This window comes from Scylla paramamosain, chromosome 30 (genome assembly GCF_035594125.1).
Source record: "Scylla paramamosain isolate STU-SP2022 chromosome 30, ASM3559412v1, whole genome shotgun sequence".
Classification (NCBI taxonomy): domain Eukaryota; kingdom Metazoa; phylum Arthropoda; class Malacostraca; order Decapoda; family Portunidae; genus Scylla; species Scylla paramamosain.
The window spans coordinates 2987501-3007316 of NC_087180.1; the positions used below are offsets into that span (position 1 = coordinate 2987501).

A 19816-nucleotide genomic window follows, 5' to 3' on the forward strand; every position below is an offset into this window, starting at 1 on the left:
AGACAGAACTATGCTAAGGCAAACTTTGCAGAGCTTTATGAATTTTATTGAAAAATTAACTGGAAAGAGATACTTGAAAGTAAAGTAGTGCAAGAAAAATATGAGATATTTTTGAGCAAGTATAGAGAGGGGGTGCAACAGTTTGTGCCAAGTTGTAAAGTGAAAATTGGGAAGCATGAATAATATAATGCCAGGTGTGTAGAAGCAAAGCAAAAAAAAAGGGCAGGGCATGGAGGAAAGTGATGAGAAATCTGAACAGAACTACTAGGGAAGAATACAGAAAGGCAAGGAATTAATATGGTATAATAAGAAGAGAAGAAGAAAGAAATTTTGAAAGTGACATAGTAAGAAAATGCAAGGAAGAGTCCAAACTCTTCTACAGATATGTAAATGGAAAAATGAAACATAGAAATAACATAAAAAAGTTAAAAAGAGAAGGAAGAATTTATGAAATTACTGAGATGAGTGAACTAATGAATGAGTTTTCAGTCTGTGTTTACAAAGAAAACCAATTTTGTGGCACTGAAAGTGGTATCACAGAATGAGGGAATACAGGAGATACAAGTAAAGAGACAAGAAATCAAGAAACTGCTGGAAGAGCTGGATGTTAGAAAAGCTATGGGACCAGATCAAGTAAATGGATGGATATTAAATGAATGCAGAGAGCCCATGTGGGATATAATTCACAGTTCACTGAGAGAAGGAAAGATATCAAGGGATGGAAAATAGCTAATGTAGTTCCAACATACAAAGGGGAAAATAAAATGGAACAATTAAATTACAGACCAGTGTCACTAATAAGTAGTGTAAGCAAACTTTGTGAAATAGTAATTAAAGATAGATGGGTGCAATATTTAGAAGATGAAAAGATAATTACATAAAAGCAATTTGGATTCAGAGACAGGAGATCCTGTGTCACAAATCTACTGAGGTTTTATAAGAGAGTAATAGATAGACCTCACTGAACGTTTCCCTTTGTGTCTCACAACACAAGGGGGCAGTCACAGCCTGCCCTCTAAAGACAATTCTCTTCCTCCACACAAAACTACAAGCACCTAATAACACACACACCCTTCACTCAAAAATTTTAAAATCATGGCGACTCCTACACCAGCCTCGGAGTCCCCATCTAGGGAGGGGACCATAAATGTCCCCAGGTCGGACTGCCTTTCTGTCGATGACCCTAAGTGTCTTGACACCCCCCTCAACTTTTTCTTCATTAACTTCTGCAACATTCGCAGTCTAAGATCTAATTTTCAATCTGTAGAACACCACCTCTCCTCTTCTAAACCTCATCTTCTTTTCCTCACTGAAACTCAGGTGTCTGAGGCAACTGACAGTAGCCCCTTTTCTGTTCCCTCCTACTTTCTCTATCCTCATTTTCGATCCAAAGCTGGATGCTGCGTTTATGTGCGCAATGACTTAACCTGCTCTAGTGCCCACGCTCTTGAATCTTCCAAGTTTTCCACCATCTGGCTACGACTACAGAGTCATTCTCATACTAAATTTATCTGTGCTGTATACCTCTCTCCTAACTCCTCTGACTATAAGAAATTCTTTGACTACTTAACTTCCAAAGTGGAGCACATTCTGACCCTCTTCCCTTTTGCAGAGATCTCCATTCTTGGAGACTTCAATGTTCACCACCAGCTTTGGCTTTCCTCTCCCTTCACTGACCATCCTGGTGAACTAGCCTACAACTTTGCTATCCTCCATCACCTAGAGCAATTGGTGCAACACCCTACTCGTATTCCTGACCGTCTTGGAGATACACCCAACATTCTTGACCTTTTCCTGACCTCTAATCCTTCTGCTTATGCTGTCACCCTTTCTTCTCCGTTGGGCTCCTCCGATCACAATCTCATATCTTTATCTTGTCCTATCACTCCAATCCCTCCTCAGGATCCCCCTAAGCGAAGGTGCCTCTGGAGTTTTGCCTCTGCTAGTTGGGGGGACCTGAGGAGGTATTTTGCTGATTTTCCTTGGAATGACTACTGCTTCCATGTCAGAGACCTGTCTTTGTGTGCTGAGCGCATAACAGAGGTGATAGTGTCTGGCATGGAGGCGTACATTCCTCACTCTTTTTCTCGTCCTAAACCTTCTAAACCTTGGTTTAACACAGCTTGTTCTCGTGCTATACATGATAGAGAGGTGGCCCACAAAAGGTACTTAAGCCTTCCATCACCAGAATCTCATGCACTTTATATTTCTGCCCAGAACCATGCCAAGTCTGTTCTCCAACTAGCCAAAAACTCCTTCATTAACAGAATATGTCAAAACCTTTCAAGATCTAACTCCCCTCGTGATTTCTGGCATCTAGCCAAAAATATCTCCAATAACTTTGCTTCTTCTTCTTTCCCTCCTCTACTTCAACCAGATGGCACCACTGCTATCATATCTATTTCTAAAGCTGAACTCTTTGCTCAAACCTTTGCTAAAAACTCTACCTTGGACGATTCTGGGCTTGTTCCTCCCTCTCCTCCACCCTCTGACTACTTCATGCCACCTATTAAAATTCTTCGCAATGATGTTTTCCATGCCCTCGCTGGCCTAAATCCTCGGAAGGCTTATGGACCGGATGGGGTCCCTCCTATTGTCCTCCGAAACTGTGCCTCCGTGCTTGCACCTTGCCTAGTCAAACTCTTTCAGCTGTCTGTCAACATCTACCTTTCCTTCTTGCTGGAAGTTTGCCTACATTCAACCTGTTCCTAAAAAGGGTGACTGCTCTAATCCCTCAAACTACCGTCCTATTGCTTTAATTTCCTGCCTATCTAAAGTTTTTGAATCTATCCTCAACAGGAAGATTCTTAAACATCTATCACTTCACAACCTTCTATCTGATCGCCAGTATGGGTTCCGTCAAGGCCGCTCTACTGGTGATCTTCTGGCTTTCCTTACTGAGTCTTGGTCATCCTCTTTTAGAGATTTTGGTGAAACTTTTGCTGTTGCCTTGGACATATCAAAAGCCTTTGATAGAGTCTGGCACAAAGCTTTGATTTGCAAACTACCCTCTTACGGTTTCTATCCTTCTCTCTGTAACTTCATCTCAAGTTTCCTTTCTGACCGTTCTATTGCTGCTGTGGTAGACAGTCACTGTTGTTCTCCTATATCTATTAACAGTGGTGTTCCTCAGGGTTCTGTCCTGTCACCCACTCTCTTCTTATTATTCATTAATGATCTTCTAAACCAAACTTCTTGTCCTATCCACTCCTACGCTGATGATACCACCCTGCACTTTTCCACATCTTTTCATAGACGTCCAACCCTTCAGGAGGTAAACATATCACGCAGGGAAGCCACAGAACGCCTGACTTCTGATCTTTCTAAAATTTCTGATTGGGGCAGAGCAAACTTGGTATTGTTCAATGCCTCAAAAACTCAATTCCTCCATCTATCAACTCGACACAACCTTCCAGACAACTATCCCCTCTTCTTCAATGACACTCAACTGTCCCCCTCTTCTACACTGAACATCCTCGGTCTGTCCTTTACTTATAATCTGAACTGGAAACTTCACATCTAATCTCTAGCTAAAACAGCTTCTATGAAGTTAGGTGTTCTGAGACATCTCCGCCAGTTTTTCTCACCCCCTCAGCTGCTAACTCTGTACAAGGGCCTTATCTGTCCATGTATGGAGTATGCTTCACATGTCTGGGGGGGTTCCACTCATACTGCTCTTCTAGACAGGGTGGAATCAAAAGCTTTTCGTCTCATCAACTCCTCTCCTCTAACTGACTGTCTTCAGCCTCTCTCTCACCACCGCAATGTTGCATATCTAGCTGTCTTCTACCGCTATTTTCATGCTTACTGCTCTTTTGATCTTGCTAACTGCATGCCTTCCCTCCTTCCGCAGCCTCGCTGCGCAAGACTTTCTTCTTTCTCTCACCCCTATTCTGTCCACCGCTCTAACGCAAGAGTTAACCAGTATTCTTAATCATTCATCCCTTTCTCTGGTAAACTCTGGAACTCCCTGCCTGCTTCTGTATTTCCACCTTCCTATGTCTTGAATTCCTTCAAGAGGGAGGTTTCAAGACACTTATCCGTCAATTTTTGACCACTGCTTTGACCCTTTTATGGGACTGGCATTTCAGTGGGCATTTTTTTATTAGATTTTTATTGCCCTTGGCCAGTGTCCTTCCTACATAAAAAAAAAAAAAAGAAGGGCATAGCAACTGGTTCAGTCAAACACTAGGAGTATACATCTGCTTAATGCTTAAATCTGGTTTCCTGTCTTGTCATCAAGCAAATCACCTCAAATCAGAGGGCTATCAAAATTTTATCCCTGACTTTTAAGATGAATTAACCAGAATAACTATGGTCTCCAAGAGCCAAGTCTTGTTTAATGTAATAGCTGTGGGGTGGGCAAGACAAACTCTATGTTGCTAGAGTAACCCTCACAATTCAACTTACATTTCTTGAGATCAATGAATATGTTTTTTTTACATTTCATATATTCCTACACATTTAAAAATAGCAGAGAAAACACATCACAATTATAAAAAAAAACAAGAAACTAGGTTAATGTATACTAATTGTATGAGGAAGATGCAGATTTAGAAATACAATTTTGTGAGTATGAATACTAACTTTATCAGCTCAGTCCTTATAGCTGGAAACTTGCAGGAAGAACAGATGGTTACGTCATCCGCTAAGATGTGCTGGCCCTGCGGATAAAGAATTTTTCAGTTATTTTAACAAGACTTAAGCCAAGTGCTTCAATATGCCAGAAGGGAATGTCTGGAAAGGGAAAGGTGGAGATTCTTTTGCCACAGGTTGCTTCCACAGGAATGAATTTTTCATCTACTCATACATAATTACAGCCTGAAGACATTCATACTGCTAATTTTTTTTTTTTTTTTTTTTTTTTTTTAAGTAAGAGGATCACTGGCTAAGGGAAACAAAACCAGAAAAAATCCCACTTGAGCACCAGTCCCAAAAGAGATCTCAAGAGAATCATTAAAAAATTAAAGGATAAATGTCTTGAAACCTCCCTCTTTTAAAAAGTTAGTCATAGGAAGGAAGAAATATAGAAGCAGGCAGGGAGTTCCAGAGTTCACCAGAGAAAGGGATGAATATGAATGATTGATCAGCGTAGGAGTGGATAGGACAAGAAGTTTGGTTTAGAAGATCATTAATGAATAATAAGAAGAGAGTGAGTGACAGGACAGAACCCTGAGGAACACCACTGTTAATGGATTTAGGAGAAGAACAGTGACCGTCTACCACAGCAGCAATAGAACGGTCAGAAAGGAAACTTGAGATGAAGTTACAGAGAGAAGGATAGAAACCGTAGGAGAGTAGTTTGGAAATCAAAGCTTTGTGCCAGACTCTATCAAAAGCTTTTGATATGTCCAAGGAGACAGCAAAAGTTTCACCAAAATCTCTAAAAGAGGATGACCAAGACTCAGTAAGGAAAGCCAGAAGATCACCAGTAGAGCAGCCTTGATGGAACCCATACTGGCAATCAGATAGAAGGTTGTGAAGTGATAGATGTTTAAGAATCTTCCTGTTGAGGATAGATTAAAAAACTTTAGATAGGCAGGAAATTAAAGCAATAGGACGGTAGTTTGAGGGATTAGAACAGTCACCCTTTTCAGGAACAGGTTGAATGTAGGCAAACTTCCAGCAAGAAGGAAAGGTAGATGTTGACAGACAGAGCTGAAAGAGTTTGACTAGGCAAGGTGCAAGCACGGAGGCACAATTTCGGAGAACAATAGGAGGGACCCCATCAGGTCCATAAGCCTTCCAAGGGTTTAGGCCAGTGAGGGCATGGAAAACATCATTGCGAAGAATTTTAATAGGTGGCATGAAGTAGTTAGAGGGTGGAGGAGAGGGAGGAACAAGCCCAGAATCATCCAAGGTAGAGTTTTTAGCAAAGGTTTGAGCAAAGAGTTCAGCTTTAGAAATAGATGTGATAGCAGTGGTGCCATCTGGTTGAAGTAGAGGAGGGAAAGAAGAAGAAGCAAAGTTATTGGAGATATTTTTGGCTAGATGCCAGAAATCACGAGGGGAGTTAGATCTTGAAAGGTTTTGACATTTTCTGTTAATGAAGGAGTTTTTGGCTAGTTGGAGAACAGACGTGGCATGGTTCCGGGCAGAAATATAAAGTGCATGAGATTCTGGTGATGGAAGGCTTAAGTATCTTTTGTGGGCCACCTCTCTATCATATATAGCATGAGAACAAGCTGTATTAAACCAAGGTTTAGAAGGTTTAGGACGAGAAAAAGAGTGAGGAATGTATGCCTCCATGCCAGACACTATCACCTCTGTTATGTGCTCAGCACACAAAGACGGGTCTCTGACATGGAAGCAGAAGTCATTCCAAGGAAAATCAGCAAAATACCTCCTCAGGTCCCCCCAACTAGCAAAGGCAAAACCCCAGAGGCACCTTCGCTTAGGGGGATCCTGAGGAGGGATTGGAGTTATAGGACAAGATAAAGATATGAGATTGTGATCGAAAGGAGCCCAACGGATAAGAAAGGGTGACAGCATAAGCAGAAGGATTAGAGGTCAGGAAAAGGTCAAGAATGTTGGGCGTATCTCCAAGACGGTCAGGAATACGAGTAGGGTGTTGCACCAATTGCTCTAGGTGATGGAGGATAGCAAAGTTGTAGGCTGATCTTTCTAAAATTTCTGATTGGGGCAGAGCAAACTTGGTATTGTTCAATGCCTCAAAAACTCAATTCCTCCATCTATCAACTCGACACAACCTTCCAGACAACTATCCCCTCTTCTTCAATGACACTCAACTGTCCCCCTCTTCTACACTGAACATCCTCGGTCTGTCCTTTACTTACAATCTGAACTGGAAACTTCACATCTCATCTCTAGCTAAAACAGCTTCTATGAAGTTAGGTGTTCTGAGACGTCTCCGCCAGTTTTTCTCGCCCCCCCCAGCTGCTAACTCTGTACAAGGGCCTTATCCGTCCATGTATGGAGTATGCTTCACTTGTCCTGGGGGGGTTCCACTCATACTGCTCTTCTAGACAGGGTGGAATCAAAAGCTTTTCGTCTCATCAACTCCTCTCCTCTAACTGACTGTCTTCAGCCCCTCTCTCACCGCCGCAATGTTGCATATCTAGCTGTCTTCTACTGCTATTTTCATGCCAACTGCTCTTCTGATCTTGCTAACTGCATGCCTCCCCTCCTTCCGCGGCCTCGCTGCACAAGACTTTCTTCTTTCTCTCACCCCTATTCTGTCCACCTCTCTAATGCAAGAGTTAACCAGTATTCTCAATCATTCATCCCTTTCTCTGGTAAACTCTGGAACTCCCTGCCTGCTTCTGTATTTCCACCTTCCTATGACTTGAATTCCTTCTAGAGGGAGGTTTCAAGACACTTATCCACCAATTTTTGACCACTGCTTTGACCCTTTTATGGGACTGGCATTTCAGTGGGCATTTTTTTTATTAGATTTTTGTTGCCCTTGGCCAGTATCCTTCCTACATAAAAAAAAAAAAAAAGTTCACCAGGAAGGTCAGTGAAGGGAGAGGAAAGCCAAAGCTGGTGGTGAACATTGAAGTCTCCAAGAATGGAGATCTCTGCAAAAGGGAAGAGGGTCAGAATGTGCTCCACTTTGGAAGTTAAGTAGTCAAAGAATTTCTTATAGTCAGAGGACTTAGGAGAGAGGTATACAGCACAGATAAATTTAGTATGAGAGTGACTCTGTAGTCATAGCCAGATGGTGGAAAACTTGGAAGATTCAAGAGCATGGGCACGAGAGCAGGTTAAGTCATTGCGCACATAAACGCAGCATCCAGCTTTGGATCGAAAATGAGGATAGAGAAAGTAGGAGGGAACAGAAAAGGGGCTACTGTCAGTTGCCTCAGACACCTGAGTTTCAGTGAGGAAAGGAAGATGAGGTTTAGAAGAGGATAGGTGGTGTTCTACAGATTAAAAATTAGATCTTGGACCGCGAATGTTGCAGAAGTTAATGAAGAAAAAGTTGAGGGGGGTGTCAAGACACTTAGGGTCATCGACAGAAAGGCAGTCCGACCTGAGGGCATTTATGGTCCCCTCCCCAGATGGGGACTCCGAGGCTGGTGTAGGAGTCGCAATGATGATTTTAAAATTTTTGAGTGAAGGGTGTGTGTGTTATTAGGTGCTTGTAGTTTTGTGTGGAGGAAGAGAGTTGTCTTTAGAGGGCAGGCTGTGACTGCCCCCTTGTGTTGTGAGACAGAAAGGGAAACATTCAGTGAGGTCACAGCTGGGTTTAATGATAAGTTCACAGCACCCCCTGAACAGTGCTTTAGACCTCACTGGGAGTAATTATCGTTTCGGCAGATGTCTACTGCCTCCTCCTTGGAGGGTGGAGGAGAGGGAGGAACAAGCCCTGAATCATCCAAGGTAGAGTTTTTAGCAAAGGTTTGAGTGAAGAGTTCAGCTTTAGAAACTGATGAGATGGCAGTGGTACGATCAGGTTGAAATAAAGGAGGAAAAAATGAAGAAGCAAAGTTACTGGAGATATTTTTGGCTAGGTGTTAGAAGTCACAAGGGAGTTAGATCTTGAGAAATTTTGACAATCTGTTGATGAAGGAGTTTCAGCTAGTTGGAGAACAGACTTGGTATGATGGGCAGAAATATAAAGTGTATGAGATTCAAATAATGGAAGCTTCAAGGACCCTTTGTGGGTACTTATGTATAACAGGTGACAGAAGGCTCAAGTACCCTTTATGGATACTTATGGGTACTTATGTATAATACAAGAACAGGGTGTGTTAAGTCAAGGTTTGGAAGGTTTAGGGTGAGAGAAAGAGTGAGGAATGTATGCTTCCATGCCAGACACTATCACCTCTGTTATTAGCTCAGTACACAGAGATGGGTCTCTGAAACATAAGCAGCAGTCATTCCAAGGAAAATCAGCACAATACTTCCTCAGGTCCCCCCAATTAGCAGAGCAAAATGCCAGAGGCACCTCCACTTAGGGAAATCCTGAAGAGGGACTGGAGTGATGGGGATAAGATACAGATATGAGATTGTGATAGGAGGAGCCCAACAGAGAAGAGAGGGTGACAGCATAAGCAAAAGGATTAGAGGTTAGGAAAAGGTCAAGAATGTTGGGTATATTTCCAAGATGGTTAGGAATATGGGTAGATGTTGCACCAGTTGCTCTAGGTTGTGGAATATAGCAAAGTTAAAAGCTAGTTCACCAGGATGGTCAGTGAAGGAGAAAAAAGCCAAAGTTGGAGGTGAACATTGAAGTCTCCAAGAATAGAGATCTCCAGAAAAGAGAAGAGAGTCAAAGAATTTCTTACAGTCAGAGGAGTTAGGTGTGAAGTATACAACACAGATAAGTTTAGTTTGAGAGTGACTCTGTAGTCATAGCCAGATGATGGAAAATTCAGAAGATTCAAGAGTGTGGGCATGAGAGTAAATTAAATCATTGTGCACATAAATGCAACATCTATTTTTTATAGTTAAACTGTTCTAGCATGATTCAGATCCTTTTCTCAAGAGGTCAACCAGCAATACAAAATTGAACAGAACAGTAATATAAGCACTCATTTCCTTCATCCAATAATCCATTTTTTTAATTTTGAGATAATTTAGTGTGGATGATGATAGGGTGAATTGAGAAGACCTCTGGGATACTTCTGATATTTATGATATAGGGGAACATTTGTTGGAAGCACTTTTTTTCTTTCTTTTTTCTTAGGGATGCAAGTGCATGTGTGAGGGTGGAAGGAGAGCTAGGAGGGATTTTCACTGCATGAACTGGAGTGAGGCAGGGACATGTGATATCTCTTTGGCTGTTCAATATTTTGATGGATGGTTTATGAGTGATGAAAACTAAAACAGATGTTGATGCAAGGCTGAAACTGAATGGCATAGGATGGGCTGTAGCAGCATGTCTTACTAGCAGAGGGCAAAGGAAACTTCAGAGAATGGTGGAATACTTCCAAAGGCTGTGTATGAGATGCAAACTGTGTATCATAAGATCACTTGCAAGAATCATGAAAGAGAGAAATTTATGGAACAATTTTCTCCTGCCAATATCGACAAATGGTTCAGAGATCTGAAAATACATAGAATTGGACACAAGAATTAAAAGTGAATGCTGTGCAAGTGTTATTTGAGAGGGGCATGCAGAGTGACAGGATGGGAGGGAGAGCAATGTGAATGTATGTGGGAGATGTGATATGAGTGCTGGTGCAAGTGGTGTAAGTCATAGGGTGGTGGAATGGATGACAAGGAACACACTAAGATGATACAGCCATACTGGGGGGATGAAGAGTGAAGAGTTTGTAAAGAAAGTGTATATGAGTGAAGCTGAAAGTATTAATAGGACTTAATAGGACACTTGGAAGCTGGAAGAATAATGTAAAGGAATACACCTCACCACTCATCATCAATCATTTAGCAGTGCATTGTATAGCAAGCTTAAAGTTAAATGAGAAAAGAGGTGATGCATTCCTAGATTCATTATTTTTGCTCTATGTGATTCATAAACATTCATGATGTTTCGTAGTATTACAACTAACCACGATATTAACTCTATGGGCTGTTTGAATCAGATTGTTTTGATTAGCTCCACTTTCCATATTTTGTATATATCATAACTTAATTAGTAGAAGTTGTATGTTAAATAATTTTGGTAGGAGTCTTTGATAATAATGCTTGGAAGTCAATCTTTGTAATTACTTTAACAATGTATACCATTCTGATTAATTGTTGACATACTTCTTGGGGTTTAATACTTCAAGATTGTTCAGGGATAATGCATATGTTTTTGGATGACAAACATTGTATTATATATATATATATATATATATATATATATATATATATATATATATATATATATATATATATATATATATATATATATATATATATATATATATGGATATTGTATGTACAGGTTATTTGAGATCATCAGGAAAATAGGGGCTCAAGGGCCACCTCCCCAAATATCAAAAGAATTGGTAACTCTTCCTCTGTCTAACTATGACATTTGCAACAGTGTTTTCCAGCTTCCATATGGTTAAAAGTCCTGTAATAGCAAGTGGAGTCATGACTTATGGACTTGGGATTCACACGTTGTGTGCAGTGGTTGATCCAAGGGGTGCGTTCATTCAGGAACAGCTGGGCTCAAGTCCAGCGAGAGGGAGCCAGCCAGTGTGATACACAGTGCATAACCATCTCTTTCCCAATCAGCGTTTTTCACCATAAGAAATGCGTCACCTGGGGCCAATCACCATGCTGCTTACTAGCCTTCCTCACACTTCCTCCCCCAATCCTGCCCAAACCTTGTTCATACCCAGTCTTTCCCTCTGACTAACCTAACCAGTGCCACCCATTAATCCTTTGTCTTACCATCATTACTAACTCATTAATCACAGTATTCATTCATCCTTCAATTTGTTGCTTTCTTTTAAGTAACTAAGTAACTAATAGTACTGTAGTACCAATATTAGTATTTTCTCCTATCTTTTTCAATACTCTGAGCCTATAATACTTTTCCTTCATGTAGTTTATTGGACTATTATTATTGTTACTATTATTATTATTATTATTATTATTATTATTATTGTTATACTATGTTCTTTTTGGTGTTGTGATACCAGGAAGATGTTAAAAACTTCATTATTTACTTTTGGTTTGACATTTTGTTAAGGTTTAAATCACAGGTCATTAAAAAAAAATGTACACAAACTTAAAGGCGGGTTACATTTTACATGCTAGCGCACATACGCACCCTATGATTTTAAAAATTTTTGGTAAAAAAATTCTGAAGAGTAGAAACTTAGCTGAAATCAATATCTTTCTTAGAACTTTTGTTATTGTTGATAAACTTTATGTGCAGTTTTCTCAATTTTAAAAAAATGGAGCTTGAGCCCCTATAGTCCTAATGTCCTCATTTGTTGTAAAAAAACTAACTATGCATTATGTATATATATGTACATACGAGTATCCTATTAGAATAAGCTATGTAAATAATATTGTGGAAATTAATCAAGGAGGAGGCAGTAAGCACTTGCTGAAATGGTAATTATTCCCAGTGAGGTCTAAAGCACTGGATCAGGGAGTGCTGTGAACTTATCATTAAACCCAGCTGTGATCTCACTGAATGTTTCCCTTTGTGTCTCACAACACAAGGGGGCAATCACAGTCTGTTTTCTAAAGACAACTCTCTTCCTTCACACAAAACTACAAGCACTTAATTACACACACACATCCCCTCACTCAAAATTCAAAATTATCATGACGACTCCTACACCAGCCTCAGACTCCCCATCTGGGGAGAGGACCACAAATGTCCCCAGGTCAGACTGCTCTTCTAGTATCAACCCTAAATGTCCTGACACCCCCCTCAACTTTTTCTTCATTAACTTCTGCAACATTTGCAATCTTAGATCTAATTTTCAATCTGTAGAACACCACCTCTCCTCTACTAAACCTCATCTTCTTTTCCTCACTAAAACACAGGTGTCTGAGGCAACTGACAGTAACTCCTTTTCTGTTCCCTCCTACTTTCTCTATCCTCATTTTCAATCCAAAACTGGATGTTGTGTTTATGTGCATAACGACTTAACCTACTCTTGTGCCCATGCTCTTCAATCTTCCAAGTTTTCCACCATCTGGCTACAACTACAGAGTCACTCTCAAATTAAATTTATCTGTGCTGTATACCTCTCACCTCACTCCTCTGACTATAAGAAATTCTTTGATTACTTAACTTCCAAAGTGGAGCACATTCTGACTTTCTTCCCTTTTGCGGAGATCTCCATTCTTGGAGACTTCAGTGTTCACCACCAGCTTTGGCTTTCCTCTCCCTTCACTGACCATCCTGGTGAACTAGCCTTCAACTTTGCTATCCTCCACGACCTAAAGCATTTGGTGCAACAGCCAACTTGTATCCCTGACCATCTTGGAGATATGCCGAAAATTCTTGACCTTTTCTTAACCTCTAATCCTTCTGCTTACACTGTTACCCTTTCTTCTCCATTGGCTCCTCCAATCACAATTTGATATCTGTATCTTGTCCTATTGCTCCAATCCCTCCTTAGGATCCCCCTAAGCAGAGGTGCCTTTGGCATTTTGCCTCTGCTAGTTGGGGGGACCTGAGGAGATATTTTGCTAATTTTCCTTGGAATGACTACTGCTTCCATGTTAGAGACCCATCTGTGTGCTGAGCGCATAACAGAGGTGATAGTGTCTGGCATGGAGGTGTACATTCCTCACTTTTCTTGACCTAAGCCTTCCAAACCTTGATGTAACACAGCCTGTTCTCATGCTATACATGATAGAGAGGTGACCCACAAAAGATACTTGAGCCTACCATCACCAGAATCTCATGTGCTTTATATTTCTGCCAGGAACCATGCCAAGTCTGTTCTCCACCAAAACCAAAAATTCTTTTATTAATAGAAAATGCCAAAATCTTTCAAGATCTAACTCCTCTTGTGACTTCTGATATCTAGCCAAAAGTATCTCCAATAACTTTGGTTCTTCTTCTTTCCCTCCTTTATTTCAAACAGATGGCACCACTGCTATCACATCTATCTCTAAAACTGAAATCTTTGCTCAAACCTTTGCCAAAAACTCTACCTTGGATGATTCAGGGTATGTTCCTCTCTCTCCTCCACCCTCTGACTACTTCATGCTACCTATTAAAATTCTTCGTAATGATGTTTTCCATGCCCTTACTAGCCTAAACACTCAGAAAGCTTATGAACCTGATGGGGTCCCTCCTATTATTCTCTGGAAATGCACCTCTGTGCTTGCACCTTGCCTAGTCAAACTCTTTCAACTCTGTCCATCAACATCTACCTTTCCTTTTCGCTGGAAGTTTGCCTACATTCACCTGTTCCTAAAAAGGGTGACTTCTAATTCCTCAAACCATCGTTCTATTGCTTTAATTTCCTGCTATCTAAAGTTTTTGAATCTATCCTCAACAGGAAGATTCTTAAACATCTATTACTTCACAACCTTCTATCTGACCACCAGTATGGGTTCTGACAAGGCTGCTTTACTGGTGATCTTCTGGCTTTCCTTACTGATTTTTGGTCATCCTCTCTTAGAGATTTTGGTGAAAGTTTCAGTTACCTTAGACATATGAAAAGCTTTTGAAAGAGTCTGGCACAAAGCTTTGATTTCCAAACTACCCTCCAATGGCTTCTATCTTTCTCTCTGTAACCATCTCAAGTTTCCTTTCTAACCGTTCTATTGCTGCTGTGGTATATGGTCACTATTCTTCTAAATATATTAACAGTGGTGTTTCTCAGGGTTCTGTCCTGTCACCCAGTCTTCCTATTATTCATCAATGATCTTCTAAACTAAACTTCTTGTCCTATCTTCTCCTACACTGATGATACCACCCTCCACTTTTCCAAGTCTTTTCATAGATGTCCAACCCTTCAGGAAGTAAACAGTTCACACAGAGAAGCCACAGAATGCCTGACTTCTGATCTCTCTAAAATTTCTGATTGGGACAGAGCAAACATGGTATTGTTCAATGTCTAAAAACTCAATTCTTCCATCTATCAACTCAACACACCCTTCCAGACAACTATCCCTCTTCTTTAGTGACACTCAACTGTCCCCCTCTTCTACACTGAACATCCTCAGTCTGTCCTTTTCTTATAATCTAAACCAGAAACTTCACATCTCATCTCTAACTTAAACAGCTTCATTGAAGTTAGATGTTCTGAGATGTCTCTGCCAGTTTTTCTCAAACCCCCCGCCAGGCAGCTAACTTTGTAAAAGGGCCTTATCCATCCATGTATGGAGCATGCTTCACATGCCTAGGGGGAGGTTCCACTCATACCATTCTTTTAGACAGAGTGGAATCAAAAGTTTTTCGTCTCATCAACTCCTCTCCTCTAACTGACTGTCTTCAGCCTCTTTCTCATTGCTGCAATGTTGCATCTCTAGCTATCTTCTACCACTATTTTCATGCTAACTGCTCTTCTGATCTTGCTAACTACATGCCTCCCCTCCCCCTGCAGCCTTGCTGCACAAGACTTTCTTCTTTCTCTCACCCCTATTCTGTCCACCTTTCTAATGCAAGAGTTAACCAGTATTCTCAATCATTCAAATCTTTCTCTGGTAAACTCTGGAACTCCCTGCTTGCTTTTGTATTTCCACCTTCCTATGACTTGAATTCCTTCAAGAGGGAGGTTTCAAGACACTTAACCTTCATTTTTTTAATACCACTTCAGACCTTGTTCAGGAACCAGCATCTCAAGGGGCTTTTTATTTAATGGATTTTTGTTGCCCTTGGCTGGTGTCCCTCCTCCATAAAAAGAAAAAAAAAGCAATAAAAGATACAAAGGCATAAAAACTAGGGCAAACAAAGGTTCTGGGCAATGGAGTTTCCCTCCCCATCCTCACTACAGTTGATGATCTTCATCTTTGTGTCCAGAATTGGGTTTTTTCAGGACTTTTTCTGCCTTTTCACTGGCACAAGATGATGAAGGATATTTGGTGGACATGGTAGCACACTTGCATAAGGCTTGGCACAATAAAAGTAGATAAAGTACAATCACTAAAGCATACACAAAGCTTGATGAACTGTGTGAGAGCACAGGAGGAACTGATGCAGTATTGTTTGGTGTCTGGTTAGCAGTATGTATTCAACAATTGTAGGTCTGAGGTTTCAAGAAGCTTATCCTTTAATTTTCGATGATTCTTTTGACATCTCTTTTGGAACTGGCACTTCAGAGGGATTTTTTTCCTTTCTTTTGTCACCCTTGGCCAGTGACCCTCTTATTTATGAAAAAAAAAAAAGACAGCTTAAAGCATTGCATAGTAACCCAAGGAGTATTAATGAAAGGCAACTGTATGAGTGAAATATCATATAGAAGGGCATTGTATAGCAAAGATAAGGTGTATATGTGCAAAAGAGGAGTTAATAGAGACCAAGTGCTTGAACAAGCAAGAAGGGAATATTCAGATAGGGAGAGATGGAAGTTTTCCTACTGTAGCCATCACCTGGGGGGATGCTCCTGGAGGGAGTGAGATGTCAGAAATAGATAGATTGACAGGTTGATAAATAAATACATAGAAGATAATAGAAATCATACATCTTCTCTAAATGTCATACCTCCTTTTGGAGTATCATAAAAACACTGAGATACTGATCTGAAGATGGAATAAATTTAGCCATACGAATCACCCTTACTAGGGTTTGAAGTATAACACCTTATTCATCAAGACCATAATCACTGTTAAATCCTGTGATAATTTTTAGAGTATCTGTTCCTCTGGTCACTACCTAGACATAATGTGAGTCATTACCTAAGCATACACAACTCAATAACTGAGAAAGACTGTATGATTTCATTAGAGCAATGTATGATGACTTAACTTCTTAAGTCTAAAACTTCTGAGTGACAGATTTTTCTGTATGTCAGACAATAAAACAAGTGTATAAAACAAGTGTATAAGTGTTTTCTAGGCTGAGAGCCTTGAAAGTAGCTCCTGCCTGGTTGTCATAAGAGAGGACTGTGTATGTATGGTACATTATGGTGTCAGGTTTTCTGTTGTCTTTCCTATTCACTGCCCATGTTCTAATTTTCTTATTATGACAGGGTATAGTCACCTAACTAAAGAATATGTTGCTTCTATGATATGTCTGCTCTGCACAAGGATTTACTTAGAATTGTAAAGTTAAAAGAAGCTGCTTCAAGAATGCAAGCTTTGTGATGACAAGGTGTGGTCATACCAATACATGCAACAGCCTGGAAAGGAAAGCTTCACTGTACACTCTCACTGCTATCAAGTGGCAAATGAAAAAAGACACCCCCCCAAAAAAAAAAAATAAATAAATAATAAAAAAAAATATATATATATATATATATATATATATATATATATATATATATATATATATATATATATATATATATATATATATATATATATATATATATATATATATATATATATATATATATATATATATATTATTTTTTTTTTTTTTTTTTTTATGTCCAGAGCCAGTGACATGACCAACTTTGTGGTTGTGACTATTTTTATTGCACTGTCTTCCCCAAGCTTCCAATGGTGAGAGTGCAGACATCAGAATGGACCCTGCAATAGGATCAAAAGTCTATCCAAGTGAAATTATCCACAAAACCTTCATGTCACACTAGAGAGATAGCTACCAGTTGCTGGGGCTAGAGGGAAGCAACTCCCTCACCACAGCAGCACAGGAAGAACCAGCCATTGATGGTTTGTGCTGCAAGTCATGTGTCATGCTGGTGTAAGGTTAACACTGAATGCTAGATAGATTTCAAATGAACCTACACCTACACCAGGACACCTCCCCACCACCACATCCACACACTTCACACTCTCCCTCCCTTCAGCCTGCTTGCTACCCTTAAATAACAGGCTGCTGTCTTAACTTTGTCCTTACACAACACATAAGCCTTTCGTTATTATGGCAGGCAACAGTGTACCCCCTGAAGAGCCACGATCCTCCAGAGGAAGAAAAATGGAAGAAAAATATCACTAAAAGATGAAAAAGCATGGAGGAAGCATATGTAAGCTTTGGATGATTTCATTGTTACTTTATATTCTATTATCCTTTATACTGGTATACAATGAACTCCCAGTTTATAGCAGTTCAGTTATCACTGGTTTGCTTTACTGCGGATTTTAATAGTTGTGATTTACCTATAAGTACATAGAAAATAAAACGTGATAGAACTAAGGAGTTAAGCAATTTCAATGTAGCTGTGCGAAGTTCTTAACAAAATCATATTGAAGAAAAAACGAACTACATTATTCTTAAAAATGTAATTCATTTGTTACTTCATAAGATAATTCAACTAAAGGTAAAGGCATGAATTACTGAATATTTTGATACAAATCATTACTTTCTATCTCAATCCACTGCAGAGATATTGCATTTTAAAACCTGCAAAACTTTGACTTTTCTCCATTTTTAATTTTTGGCACTTATGTCTCTCTGGCTCTGGGCACCTTATATATATATATATATATATATATATATATATATATATATATATATATATATATATATATATATATATATATATATATATATATATATATATATATATATATATATATATATATATATATATATATATTATTTATTTTTTATTATTTTTTTTTTCTTTCAGTGAGGTCTCAGTAAGACTGTTCACTGCCACCTCCAGAATGATCTCTAGCATCATAGCCACTGTTCTTGCAAGAACCACTTGAGCAGAAAGACTGCTGGGTTGCTTTCAGTAAGAGGTACTGGGCTTGTGGTATGACAATGTGGAAGTACATGGTCTTGAGAGATGAGGTTTGGTTTCCTGTTAGTGGCAACCAGCGAAGAACTGTGTCCAGTGAATTATACAGTTTTTCTTAAATTCACTTATCAGACTGTTAAGTATTTAAACTCCCTGATAGTATGGCATGTTTTGGGTACTATAGTATATGGGATATGATATTGCATGGAATGTAGCAATGAACCAGTTCATCTGCTTTGAAATGTTTATCTTTTGAAAATGACAAGCAGGTGAGTTCATTAGTTCATGCAGGATGGAGCACCCTGCCAAAAGATAAAGTCAGTGACTCAGTATCTTCAGTACTATTAAGCTAGTAGAGACCTAAATAGTGAACTTCTTGACCTTTTGGTTGATCATAAAGAGACAACAGCAGAATAAGGGTACTTCCTTCACTTTAGAGCTGGAAATAGCCATCAGGGACCTCCAAACCATACATAACCAACAGTCAATGCCCTGTTGTCTAGAGCAGTGCACCATAAGGAAGGAAAGCCTAGACTCTAAAAGATGAATGAGCACAAACTTGTGTGACTTGTATACGTTTTTTTTTTCTTTTTAAACATGTATGAAAATTCACTTGAGTGGTGCAGGATTGTGCATACCTGCTTCATAATCTAGAAGTGTATAAACAAATACACTGGCCTGAGCAATGTATTTATATTAGATTTTTGATCCAATGTATGGAAAATATATAGAAAACTTTATAGGAATAGAAAAGCTCATTACCAAGAGATCCCATGCCTAAGTGTCCATCCCATCAGTGAAATAAATCCCAGCATGAACTAACAAGAACATATTACCGTAGCAATGCAGTATGGCAGGGAGTTTTGACATTGAGCACATTCAAGGCTAGTCTCCTCAATAGGTGTTGTGCAGAATGGGCAAGGTGACCTCTTTTCTTCCTCCTCAATCTTCTGTGGTTTGCGCACTATGGCTTCAATTTTCTTCTTGTATCTTTCATCTATCTGACCACGAGTCTCAGGACGCATCAGCATGGCAGCAAAAGTGAATGAAGAATTCTTGAGTCCGGCTCGCTGGCACTCAATAACAGTGGAGGTTAAGATGGGGACCATATCTGAAATTATTCCCATCTTTGGTTACTGTTGTGTTCAACTTTATTTGTAGTGGCAAGGCCATCTCAAGACTGCAAAAAAATTCAATGAATATATTAAATATTTCTTATATAATGAATACATTATTATAATTCACTATTATAAGCTAATTTGCTGCCCTGAGTTTGAGAAACATAATTATTAGGCAAAAGAGACATTTTAAAACTGGAATTGTAAACTGATGGAAATGTGTAAAAATAGTAGCAGATGTACAGAAAACTACTTAAAGGGAAATGAATATAATAATAAAACTGACAAGGAACTATTCAACAGGAAACAAATTCATCAATAAAGAGATAAGGAAGTAATGATTATGGATAACATGTCATTAGACAGTGAAATAAAAAGATGTAAGCTACAGAGAAATATGCAAATGGCATTCACCTATCTGAACAAGATGATAAAGAAATTGGTTGCATCTGTGATTCATCAAAAGTTGGCTGCAGAAATCAAGAA

The 19816-nt window shown here is 39.4% G+C and overlaps 1 protein-coding gene across 1 annotated transcript in view; it reads right to left on the reverse strand.

Annotated features, from left to right (window-relative positions):
- The window catches only part of LOC135116166 (WD repeat-containing protein 19-like), a 310907-nt gene that overhangs the window by 8994 nt on the left and 282097 nt on the right, over nt 1-19816 (reverse strand). The window contains exons 26-27 of the mRNA XM_064033436.1: nt 19049-19323; nt 4588-4664 (exon numbers count right to left, since the gene is read on the reverse strand). Of these exons, the coding sequence (XP_063889506.1) occupies nt 4588-4664; nt 19049-19323 (352 nt within the window). The remainder of the gene's footprint in view (nt 1-4587; nt 4665-19048; nt 19324-19816) is intronic.